Here is a 12922-nt window from a genome sequence, read left to right on the forward strand (position 1 = left end):
TTGAGTATCTTAAATTAAAAGGGATTTTCTTAGATTTAAAAATTTTGTACTTGATTAATCACATGATATGAAATAAGGTACGGTAAATAATGTTATGAATTATTTCATATTTATACAAAATCTGATGCATTGTTAATTCATATCTTGTTTTATTTTATTTCACGTGATTAAATTGCTGACATTATTTTGGCAAAAGAAAATTGCCAATATTGTTAATACAGAAAATTTTATAATGTAGAATATAAGAGTGTTGCCCTCGTTGGATTCACCTCTAGACATGAATTTTTTAAAAAAATTATGAAAATTTTAAACTTTTTATAATCTTATCTTTTGTATTTTTTATGAAGAACATATAAAATGTTTGTTAGATTAATGTTGATAAATTATTAAAAAACCAATTTGATTAAAATTTAAAGTAGGTAACCAAAGTAATAAAGAGTAATTGAAACCAAAGCGATAAAAAAATTAAAAAGCCAAAATGAAAATTGTCTGAAAAAAAAAAAGGTATAGTTTAGTAAGCACAAAGCTGACGATATCCCATGATCACCTTACTCCCAAAATGATTAAAGAGGATGGATGAAGCAACACGTGGTTGTGATGTAGGTGATTAAAAAATAGTGAAGAGGTGCCAAGTTGGTGGCCTAAAGGCAAAGTCCACTAAATTAAGATGGAGTCAAACAAAAGGACAAGAGGGTTGAGTTCGGTTTGGAGACTGGTGTTTCAATCCGGGGCGTAACCATTATTAGCATACCTGGCGGGAAATGGTAGGTCCACGTCTCAAACACCAAAGAACTTAAGGCTGTGTTTTGGCAAGGCAGATCCGATCCCATCTACAGCTGTCTAAATCTCTCACTCCACGTTGCTTGTGTGCTGTGTTTGTCTGGCCTTGGCAGTGAAGAGTTTTTGAGTTTGAAAGTTTGTTGACGTGCACCACCACCCTCCCTTTAAATAACAATTAATTATAAAAATAAATTTAAAAAATGATTGTAATGACAACTTTATGTATGGAGGCAACATCCATTCGAATCTTATGAAAGATACGTATTTTGGTGGACACCCTTCCATGTACTCAAAGAGTACCGATGTTTGACACTCCCTAACTTCCTTAAATTACAAATTGCAGCATTTTAATAAGAGGGGGTCCTTGAAGTCGATGAGAGCTTTTTGGACCGTAGCTACTTGGTTTTATTTCTTGGATTGATCAAGTTTCAAGTTGGATTAGGATAAGATTTTATGATTTCCCATTAAATTTCAAGTATTTGTAACAAAAACTGAAGGCTAATCATGGTTAGACACATGGTCTCTTAGGACTAAATACAGGGGTATAGCCCCTTTCACACCCTACTTGAATGGTACAATTATAACTTCTGTCCCTTCCAAATGTTAATCTTGTTTTGCTCACTTTTCCACGTTACTGAAAGGCCATGCATGAATTGATTTATATTTGAAAGACTATTACAAATCATGGATGAGGATTGTGGAAGTGAGTGGGCCTAAGGATATGCCCGAATGCAATGCTTTTGCTTATTAAAATACAAAGGGAGCAGCAAAGCAATATTCCCACTATAATCACCTTAACAAGGTCTTGGAATTGGATAAGCTACAACAATTTCCTTACTACAAGGGAAAGATGGGAAAAAGAAACGAAACATATTGTTGTCCACTAAACCTTGAATGGGCTAAAACGAAGGAATGGAAGCAAATTGTGTTTAATGCTTTTATGGAAAAAGAGAAAGGAGAGAACATTTCCACTTGGCTCGCAAAGAAAGACAGCCTTTGTGGTTGAAATATTTGGGGGAATTTGCCAAGTGTGGGTGCTGTCGTGTTTGTATTTGAAAGTTCCATCTTTAATCTTAAATGCTAATTAATGAAGGGAAAAGCAATTGTCAAAATGAATATACATAGTTGTCATCAGGTAAACAGGGTATTGTTCACTGAACCCATATCCATGTAGATTCATCTCGCAAATCTTCGTAAGCTATGACGTTTTATATTGTTCTACTGCTTATTTGTGGGCGCGCGCCTGCTACTTGTCCCACACCACAATCAACTGGGTGGTCATTGTTGTCAACCACCGTTATTATGAGCTGACCAAACGACTCGATAACTTCATTTCACATGTGTAACGGTCGTGGCAATCTCATTATGCTGTTGAACTTGATTAAGAACCTTCCATTTTATTCAACATGGATATCGATTACTCTCTGTTAAAACCAAACCATGTTCTAGATAAGTTTTCATGTTAAAGGGCTTTCCTATAATTATACTAAGTTTTACAATCTCTCACCCTTCTCTGATATTACCATGATGGTAAGCACACACATCACAATTTTAGGCTTGAAATAAATCATTATAAAGACAAAAATTATTCTTTTGAAATTTAAAATATTATAAGTATTTTAATTTTGAGACATTGAATCAAGTATTAATACTAGTTTCTAATATTAGATGTGTTGCATGTGATTTTAAGTGTTTAATATTTAATTAATATTTAATTAATGGATTTTCATTATCTTAATTTCTCAAATGTTAGAAAAATATAAAATATATTACCTTCAACTTAAACATATAAAATATCACATGCGTCATTATTAAACAATTTATTCTAATTTGTAAATTGATTTATTTGGGTTTTACTAATAATAGTAAATTTATTATTTTAAATGAGTGCATTTTTAATGGTGGGACTATTTTGATTCACATTTTTATTCTATGGAAAATGTTTTATTTTTATTTTTAATGTTTGGTTGAGGAAAATAAATTTGGTCAAATATAAAATGTTGAGTTGGTCAATAGAAAATGGTAACATTTTTATGTAAAATAACTTAAGCGTTAAAAGTTAGTAAGTCATTTTACAACTTTTCTTGTTTTCTCTACAAATTTTTCTCTCTTTCAATATTTCTCTACAACTGCTAACATTCCCATCATTATACAATTAATTCTCTCTATAATAGCTCCATTTATTTATCAAGATTTGACCTGTTATAGAGAAGTGATTATTATATGCCTATAAACAACATTTGAGCTTGCTAAAGATAATGGAGGATTAAACCTGAAATTTATGTTTACCATACATTTACTATGTACCTCTTCCTAAAGATTAGCTTCAATTGCGATGGCTCAACATCGCCATAAACAAGCAATCAATAGCTCAAATGTTGAGCACTTACGAAGGCATTCCGGCACGAGTTTGCGAAGTGTTGAGACTTCCATTGGGCTGAAGAAAAAGGATCGATGGACCGTGTCATCCATTGGGGACAATGGTTCCCTCTACTTCGCCGTACTCCCAGTGTTTACATGTGACTCTTTTAATAATAATAATAATAATAATTGAAGATGAAATCACAAGCATGAACAAGGACAAGAAGTAGAGTCCCGGCTTAGGAAGTAGGGTCTTCTTGCCTTAATGGTAGCAAGCTTGACCATCAATCTTCTTATAAGCTTGAAATTTTGATATGCCTCTTAGAAAGGAGTAAGTCTCTAGCCAGGCGGCTATCAGACTTGAATAGGCTTGTGTGTTCTCAATGCATACGGCATGGTTATTTTTTGACACCATTGTAGATAAAAATACAACATAATTACAATAAAACTTGGTCCTAATTGGTTCTTATTTGACCACTTCCAAAAAAAAAATGTACTTGTTTTAACCTCTTTCAAAGGTTTAGAACCAAAATCACTGCTCCTGAAACTCTTTGACATTGAACTGAATATCCAATTTCAATATGCATAGTATCCCCACAGCATGCATGAACAAAATACACGACTTATCAGGGAATGCATATAGAACAGAGTGCATGATTCATAAATGCTTGAATCTCTTTGAAACGCTCAGATTTCCCATAAATCTGGTTAATGCATGAACTAGTTCTTATTCATTGAAAAGACTGATCCGAAAATGGCCTCTATAAAAAGAATATATCCTGATTTACAGCTCTTAAGGTTAAAGAATGAATGTCAAATATATAAACAAGTTTACAACTGAGTCTCTGGTTCGGCCGTGGGTATAAAATTCCCCACAAAGAATGGTCAATAAATACTAAATCCTGCTGCCTACCAAAATAAACCAAACCAATTTCCACCAACTAGCTCTCTAAATGGTTTATTGTATAAGGATTCTATCTTCCCCTATGAGTTAATTGGCCGCCTACTTTTTTTTTCTTTTATAAATTAGGTAATTAAATATAGCGGCCCAGTTGAATCAGCATCACACTAACATCGTCCGACGAGCCTCGCGAAACTGAAAGCTCAACAAGCTTTTTACAGGCACCCAATGGATTCACTTTATTGATGCCTAGACATGATGGACGAGCAATGTCAACTGCTTCTTGGTTAGAAACCTGGACAACAAACAAACTAGGAGATTAATATGCAAAATCATATGCTGTAAAGATAGCAAAGATATGAAATAATTTGAAAGAAAATAAATAAATCTTCAATACCATACCTTATCCCATAAGCCATCTGAAGCTAATATCAAGAACTCGCATTCAGGTTTGATGCCAATTATCTTTGTCTCCGGCTCGGATATTACCCACTGTTTAAGATGCTGATCTCCAATCCCTCTGGAGACAGCAAGAGAACCCTGAATTCTCCAAACACCACGGCATAAGTCCACATAGCCACCCTGCAGAAAACAAATTTCACACAACACATCAGATCAAGTTTGTTCCGAGATGCACACATGAATTACTGATTGTGAACAAATGCAAAGGTTGTTGATTTATTGAGAAACCGCTTACCGAAGTCTCGATTCTGCTCTTTTCATCCTCCCTTGAAGGTCGGTGATCAGAGGTAAGAGGTTCAGCAACACCACCTCTGCTCATAACAGCACGACAATCACCCGCGTTGGATACAATAAGGTTCCCATTCTGGATCAAAGCTGTCACACAACATGTGCCGCCAGAGACGTCTTCCTTAAGAAACTCAGCATCTGTTTTCAAATAACCATCTTTAACAGCTTCCCTTACTCCACTCCTGTCTCCTCTTCTAACTACTTCATCTACGATGTTCTTCTCCAACTTTTGTGCTGCAAACTCTGCAGCTTTAGCACCTCCATGTCCATCAAAAACCCCAAAAAATGCCTGCAATCATCACGTCAAATCATGAGCCTCAACAACATAAAATTCATGATTCCAGGCCAAATCATTGCTTGATCCAAAATCAATTAAACTATCCATCTCCACTACTTGTTCAGTTCAATAACATCTAATTCTAATGGAACCTAGAAGAATTAACAAACATGACAAATCTTTTCCTTCTTCCTCTTAAAGCACTATTCCCCCCCCCCCCTTCAAAAGATGCCCTTTTTCCCTCTAATTCTAGTCGAAGACTAAGTTTTCTGCAGAATTTCAAAGTTCTACAAAAGCATACTTTTGTTCTTTCTAAAATCCTATATTAACGTGCTATCAAACAAAATCATAAGGGAAGAAAAAATAATTACCTGCTTTGAATCTCCTTGGAGTTCAACAGAAGCTGAAAACCTATCTTCCATAGCTTCTCTCCTCCCTCTTTTACAATAAACAGAATAACCATCTCCTTCTCTCTCTACCTCTCTCTCCACTTCACAGGGAGTCGCCGAAACCCCAAAACACAAGGCCGACGTGGACACCGGTATATCCAGCCTGGATGGCCTCTTCCTCTTCAATATGGTCGAACCTGAAACCGAAGAAGACGATGGCGTTGACAAAAGAGACCCAGACGTGGGCTTTTGTAGCCGAAGCCGAAAAGGCGAAGACGGCGAGGAAGGAGACGGAGAAGCAGGAGAAGAAGAGGAAGGCTTGAGGTGAGTCAAAGACAAGTTCAACGCTTCCGGCGACTGAGAGATGATCGAAGTTTTGCCACAGAAAAGAGACGACGACGGAGAAAACACAGGGGAGTTACATACAGCGACCGAACACGACATCGCGCTCTCTTTCTTCTTTCCTTTATTTTTCTGTTGAGATTTTCGCTTGATTTTTAGTTCTTCGCTTGTTTTTTTCTTTTTATCAACGTTCGAATTAGGGTTTGCTTTGTTTTCTTCCTTGGGGTAAGAGAGAGAGAGAGGAGAATATATATAAATAAAAGCGTAAGGGAAGCTGGTCTATGCTTTGCGTGTTAATGGCGGAGTGGTTATAGTTTAGAGATGTTGACCACTGACTTTTAGCTTTTGGGGCACTCCTTGTGTGGTGGAATGTCAAAGTTACCCCTCATCTTCATCTTCTACGCAAAATTGGTATTTATTTTTTTAGTTAATTTTGTGAAATTAGAATTTAAAAAAAATAATGACAAAATGTTAAAAAAGGAATTAACATACTTGAATTATTGATTGGGATACTAATAAATATGAAAATAAATTCAAAGGTTTGAATCATTCTCATCTATTAACATAACATTAATGGTAAACAGATTAGTAAAGAAGGCAAAATTAACTGAGGTAGGTTGCAACGAAAGGAAGAGAAAGTAGGAGTAGTAGGCAAAAGGAGGAAAAGGAGTGGAGAATATAGAACCGAGTAGCCGACGGAAAGAGTGCCCTATGAATGAAGTTAATGGAAAAAGGTCAAACACGTAAGTAGCTGTAACCATACGTACATTATTAGAGCACAGCTACAAGTTTATGTTTGACTCCTTTGTCTCCCACTTAATCAAAAAGTAGTTGATAAGATTGGAATTAAAAGGTGGGTCCCACTCCCCCCTCTGTGACCGTTTTGTTTTGCTTTGGAGCCATCTATCTAAGGTTACCGTTGCATTGACAGTCCACTAACGACCGTTGCTTCTCCTACTGCCAACTGCTCACCTCATCTTTCTACAACTAACATAATATATGGTGTAATTAAATTAATATTTAATATTTCTAAACAGTGTCAAATTCAGGGAAGCTCGCATGGGCCCGCCCTTAAAATGAAAATTTTTTCGTTAGAACCCTTTAAATTTAAATGTATAATTACCTTCCTTAAAAATGATAAAATTTTATTTTAATAAAATTTTATTTTAATCCTTTAAAATTATAAATATATAAATTATTAAAATAATATAATTATATTTTATTATTGTAAAAAATACAATTTAATTTTCACCTTTTAAGGCTTGGCTCCTATTTTGAAAATAAATTCTTTTATAATTTATATTTTATTAATACTTTCCCTCTTTCTATTTTTTTTCCCTTCTTCATTATTCTTTTCGAGACAAGATTGTCCACGAATCGCAAAGTCTCTTGTTCAGCCGCAGCAATTGTGGTGGATGTTTGAATAGTGGAACAGCAGGTGTATCAAGTAATATAATGCTTGCCATAAAAGCTTCAAGTTTGTTGGACTCTGGTCTCCATTGAAATGCTACAACCTAGCTTCCCATTATTTTGAGCAAACCATATGAATGTGCTGGATTCCTCTCTCATGCTGATTATGCGGTAGCTTAATGAGCATCAAGTTGTGGCTTTCAGCTTCCACTTTCTTATAATCCCAAATCCCATCATGCGTTCAAGCCCTCAAACATCGACCAAGCCTCACGTTGCATCTCTCCTCATCCTCGCCAGCAACTGCCATGCCATGCCCCCATCCCTCACTCACCCATCAGATCTAACATTGCATCGCTTTATTCCATCTACAATGCCGTAACATTCTCGATGGAGTTTGCAAATTAGTAGGAATCCAATCCTCTAGTGGAAGAGAAAAGAATTTTACCTCACTATTAAGCGGTCAACTTGATTTCACAAAATAAACATCGCGGATTTTAGAGCTTACATTCCGCAACATCCGACATCCTTCCCCATTTGTTAATAGCTGCAACAACCAAAGGAATTGCTATTGGAAAATATAGATCACATCATGATAGGTTAGCCCAAATTAAAAGTAATCTGGTTAAAATTTTATTTGACTTTAATTATTAGATAAAGTATGAGTCAAATAAGTGTAGATATTCTAATAATTGAGTTTTAATCAAATTCTAGTTAATGATGGGCTAATTAAGAATTAGAACTAATATGCCAATGTTGTAAATATTAGGCTTATGATCCCAAATTACACAACAAAATATCCTTTTCTAATATCCTATCCTTAAAACAGAGAGACTAAACATTCTTTGAAACCACCAACCAATATATATGTAGCCTTCACCTTGCAATCATGGTACCACTTAGAAAGTGATGTTTGTAGGTACTCAAAATAGGAGTTGCGCCCCATCCGTGAACCATACTCCATCCCTATCTAAACCAATACAGTCGATCAGTTGGTTTCTGCACTAATAGTAGTAGTTGTTCATGGCCCCACAATGGCGAGTGGTTCCCTATTGTTCGAGGGAATGATAAGTAAAGAATGATGCATGCTCTCCGTGATCTCCACTTGCATTCCATACATTTTACAAACGCTACAATATAATCCCAAGGCTCCTCCATTAGCCTACAAAGAATCAGAGCCACCTAGTCCTCCGTGTTAAGGGCCACAACTAGTCACAGGCTTCCATGACCCATCCTTCACGAAGCCTTGTACAAAATCATATTATGTATACTCGTTCTCGTCGTGAATAGGATTGGCACAGATCTGAAAATTGGGTTGCCTCAAACTGATTTCCTTACACAGATTTAACCTTATGTAGCATTTGATTTGACATTTAACCATTGATTGATGCTTACTGAGACCTAGCTTGATCTATTTATTGTTATTGACATTGGTCACATTTTTTTTTGTATTTTTGCTAAAAAAGTTCTTTTGTGATTATTTTTTTGTCCTAAAAAAGTTTTTTTCGACGAAAAGCTCCAATTTGTCAAAATTAGCAAACCTGGTAGAATGGTTTTAACAGAATGAACCTCAGCCTTGAAGGACATGGCAAAGAGAATATGATTTGTTTCCTTCAACACCACTATTCTCCTCTCCTGTTCGAAAGTAATGCATAGAGGATATTTTGTATGTAACAACGATGAAATCTACTTCTACTTCTTGATATTTTAGAAAATTTTAATATATTAAACATCAGAACATATATTAGGTTTAGAAATTACCTTTTTTTTATTTTTTTATTTTTATATCTAATTCTTTTGTTTGCTCTCTACCACCATGGTTATCTCAATTTATTCTTTGTAATCCACTTTTATTCATATTTTTTTTTCTTTATTCGTACAATCATACGGATTTTTGTTCACAATTACAAACATTTAAATCATTATAAGCTCAATTAATAATTACAAAACAGATCATAATCACTTGAAACCAGACATGCAAATTTAATTAATTAATACAGAATAGAAATAAAATGCAAGCAAAATCATAATTAGTGGTGGTAAACGGGCTCCTTCCAACTGATTTCAATTAGCTTGTCTTTGAAATTGAATTATTTCAGTTTGGTTTAGCTTGAATTTGAATTTAATTTTTTTCAAATTTGAATTTTCTCATATTCGGATCAATCGAATTTAGATTAATTTAAATAATTTCAATGTTTTATCAATTTTAAATGTTTTTATTTCCAATGTAATAATTAATTTTGATTTTATATAATTGTAACTATTGAGGCAAGATGAGGTTAGAGTTGTTAAGCGGCACTGTTACATATTGCCACTGAAATGAAGAAAATCTTTATAACTATTAATGCGTTGTGTTATTGAAGATACTTTGGTCTATCTATGGAAACCAGTTTTTGACATTTCAAGATTGTATTAGATTCGTATGGATCAATTAAGTCCTTAAACTGTGGAGATTATAGAGATATTGTTACTAATTTTGGAGAACATATATTTGATTGATTGTATTTTGATAATTGAGATTGTAATAACTTTTTTCAACGAGTTACTTTATATTCAATTAGATTCTATCTTAGCCACTAAAATTGATATATGTTTTAAGGCTTATCTATGTGATATATTGGAGTTTATTGGTGCATTCTAATATGTTCATTGAGTAACTGCTTTTGTGACAGAGTAAAACTAAATTGTAAACATTATTTAATGTCTACTATCCAAGTTCTCAGGGGGGATTTGGAAGACAGTGTTCTAATTTTTAAGTACAAAGGTCTCTATACTTGTTATATTGTGAATTAAAGATAATAAAATTATTCACCGAATTAAGCTCTGCAGACATAAAAAAATCAAACTACATAAACAAACTTTGTGGACACTATGATATAACAACAATAGCATAATACAAATTTTAATGTTAAAATTTGTAATACAACTCAATGATATAAGAAATTCCTCAAAATGTTCCTAAAAAATCTATTAGGGCCTTTAAATATTTTTGTATCTAATTCAGCTCTTGCAAAACTCATCAATTAATCCTTTTAGTTAACTATTAACTCCTAACAATTTTATATGTGAATGTAATATTCATATAAAATGAATATTATATCAATAATTATATTAATAATTTAAAAACATTAATTAAATAAAAATTTTATTTATAAAATTAAAATTTAAAACTCTAAATTAAGTCATTTTTTATACAGTAATCTAATGAAACTTAAACTCCAAATTTTTTCATATAAATTCTAAATCAATTAATTTTTATATGAATTTTAACCACGGCAAAGAATATTAATAAAACCCATTATGAATGTTATCAAAAAATAAATCAACCTTTCCTTTCTGAAAAATATTCAAATTGTTCATAATCGGTATGAATTACGAATTTTAAACTTATTTTATTTAAATAATATTTATCTCATTTTAATACATAATTTGATAAATTTTAATTTGTTTTATAAAGATTTTTATAAATAAAATAAATAGAATATAACTCTTAGTTAATAATAGCTTTAAAAATAAGACTTTTAAAATTAAAATTAATTATGATTACATAGATGTGTTTATGGGCTGGGGTATCTAGCCCGGCCCGAATACCCGTTCAAAATGTTGGAGAGTTTGGACAAAAATATAAACTCAAAAAATAAGCTTAGATAAAAAAAAACCCATTTAAAAAAATAAACTGAGCCTTAAATAAGGTATTTTAGCCCGAGCATAACCGAGTCAAGCCTAATTCACTAAAAAACAAAAAATTTGTATTTTTTATTTTTAAATGTTATTTTCTTATTATTTTCTTCCTATTTTACTATCATTTTAATATTATATTACTATTATTTTATTATTATTGTTTCGATATTGTATAAATCTCATTTTATTGTTCATTTTGTTTTTAAAGTATTTATTAACTTTTTATTATTTTAAAAATATTTACTTGTTAAATTACATCAATCTTAGTGTTATTTAAATCTATATATTTTTTAAAATTTATTTTAATTTATTAAAAATATTTATTTTAATATTTTTAATATATTATATATTTAAAAATAATATAAAATTAATATAGATTAACCAGGCCGGACTCAAATTTTAGTATTTTTTCCAGATAAAATATTAACAAAATTTGGAGCTCATTTTAGAATCAAACCGACCCATAAACACTAGTAATTATAAAATAAAAATAAATTCAAATTTGAAATAAGATGGAAGATGGTATTGTTAGTCAGTGTACTGACTGTTCTTATCCAGTCTACAATGTATCTAGGATTTGATTTTTCACCTACATGATTCTCTTTTATTTAGGCCTTCAAAATTGGTAAAACCAATCATTTTAAGAGGAAAAAGAAAAGATGTGGTTCCCCGACGTCCAAATGCCACATAAAATTTGAAGCACCGGATAGCGAGGAGAACAATTCTGTTTAGGCTTCTTTCCATCACGAAAATATTTTATTAAAATTTTCGGATTTTAAAAAGATAAATTAAAGAAGCCACAAGAATTACTTAAATAAGTACAAATGGAAACTAGAAATTGAGGGGATGATAGAAGAACTCAGTCCCTTAGATGTTCATAATAAACTGCGATCATATCCGCAATTCATTACAGGTCTGTTAATAACTCATCACCGTTCTTCCTCAAAAAAGAGTCAGATCTTCATAAAAAAGAAAGAAATAAAGAAATATAGTTGCCCAAGTGTTCTCCCGAAAGAATCAAAGCTAAAATGATTAGGGAGAGAGAAGACCAAAGCAACACAATGAATGTCGCTTCAAGGGAACGAGTCATGTGGGAACGGATTCTATCCGCACTGACCAGATTGCGAAGCTTCAATCTCTATCCAATAAACACACACATATTTGCTCATCAAAAACAATAAAGAGCTTTTTCCTTTTGTTTGAATGAATCTGAAACCCTAAATCTTTACAAAGACAGTACCCAAAGATTGAAAGGCTACAGGCAGGGGTGCGGTGAGTTGGATTGAGAGGAAGAAGTTATGATGGAAATATATATAGAGCAGCAGGGTTGAAACCCTAATTGCGACACTTGGAGGGGAAATTACGAAACTGACCTCAATGGAATGGATTTTTTTATTTATAGGGTTGATCGCCTAGCCCAGATTCGATTGACAAGTGTAGGGAAATGGGCCATTTGGCCATTGGGCCACTAATCGATTAAAGAATTAAAATAGAGTTGTTTATTAAGATGTAATCGAATCTAACCTCCAATAATTCATCTTGAAATTTTCATATAAGTTAAAATAAGGAGTGAAATTTATGTTGTAACATTTTCGTTTAAGTTATAAATAATTAAAAGTTGTATTAATTGATTATTAATAATGAATCATGATTATTTAATGATATATTTATTGAATAATTAAGTTTATTGCTAAAGATATGAATATCTATTTTGATAGTTATATCCCTATGAAAAGACATGAAATTTCCTATAAATAGGAGTGAAATTTTATTTGTATGATACACAAAAAAAAAAACGCCGTAGAAACAAAGTTTCTTTCTCTTCCCCTACCAGTTTTTATATTTCTAAATTGTTCTATAAAAAATTACTGAAATTGATATTCTTGCTACGCTTCGCTCAATGTTCAGTGAACTGTTTTTGTCAGTGCAAAATGTTAATAGTCATTGGGTTTCATTGTATTCTCGAGTTTTATTTGTCACTAAATCTTTTACAAACCATAATGTAGGTAACCTTAAAGAAAATGGCATTGACAC

At 32.6% G+C, this 12922-nt stretch overlaps 1 protein-coding gene and 2 non-coding genes across 3 annotated transcripts; all 3 read right to left on the reverse strand.

The window, feature by feature from the left end:
* Positions 1-3833: 3833 nt before the first annotated feature.
* Positions 3834-6110, reverse strand: LOC108467809 (probable protein phosphatase 2C 25). Its single transcript, XM_017768592.2, has 4 exons — positions 5441-6110; positions 4740-5081; positions 4445-4624; positions 3834-4337 (listed from the first exon to the last, which is right to left on the reverse strand). Exons 1-4 carry the CDS (start codon positions 5900-5902, stop codon positions 4176-4178), a joined length of 1146 nt encoding a protein of 381 aa, XP_017624081.1. The 5' UTR covers positions 5903-6110; the 3' UTR covers positions 3834-4175.
* A 5435-nt stretch (positions 6111-11545) lies between these two features.
* Positions 11546-11689, reverse strand: LOC128279898 (small nucleolar RNA snoR136). The gene has a single exon (XR_008270089.1). It is a non-coding gene; the product is annotated as a small nucleolar RNA snoR136 (small nucleolar RNA).
* Positions 11690-11741: 52 nt separating this feature from the next.
* On the reverse strand, positions 11742-11828 carry LOC128280026 (small nucleolar RNA SNORD25). The gene has a single exon (XR_008270208.1). It is a non-coding gene; the product is annotated as a small nucleolar RNA SNORD25 (small nucleolar RNA).
* Between the last annotated feature and the right edge of the window lie 1094 nt (positions 11829-12922).

Source organism: Gossypium arboreum, chromosome 8 (assembly GCF_025698485.1).
Source record: "Gossypium arboreum isolate Shixiya-1 chromosome 8, ASM2569848v2, whole genome shotgun sequence".
Taxonomy (NCBI): Eukaryota; Viridiplantae; Streptophyta; class Magnoliopsida; order Malvales; family Malvaceae; genus Gossypium; species Gossypium arboreum.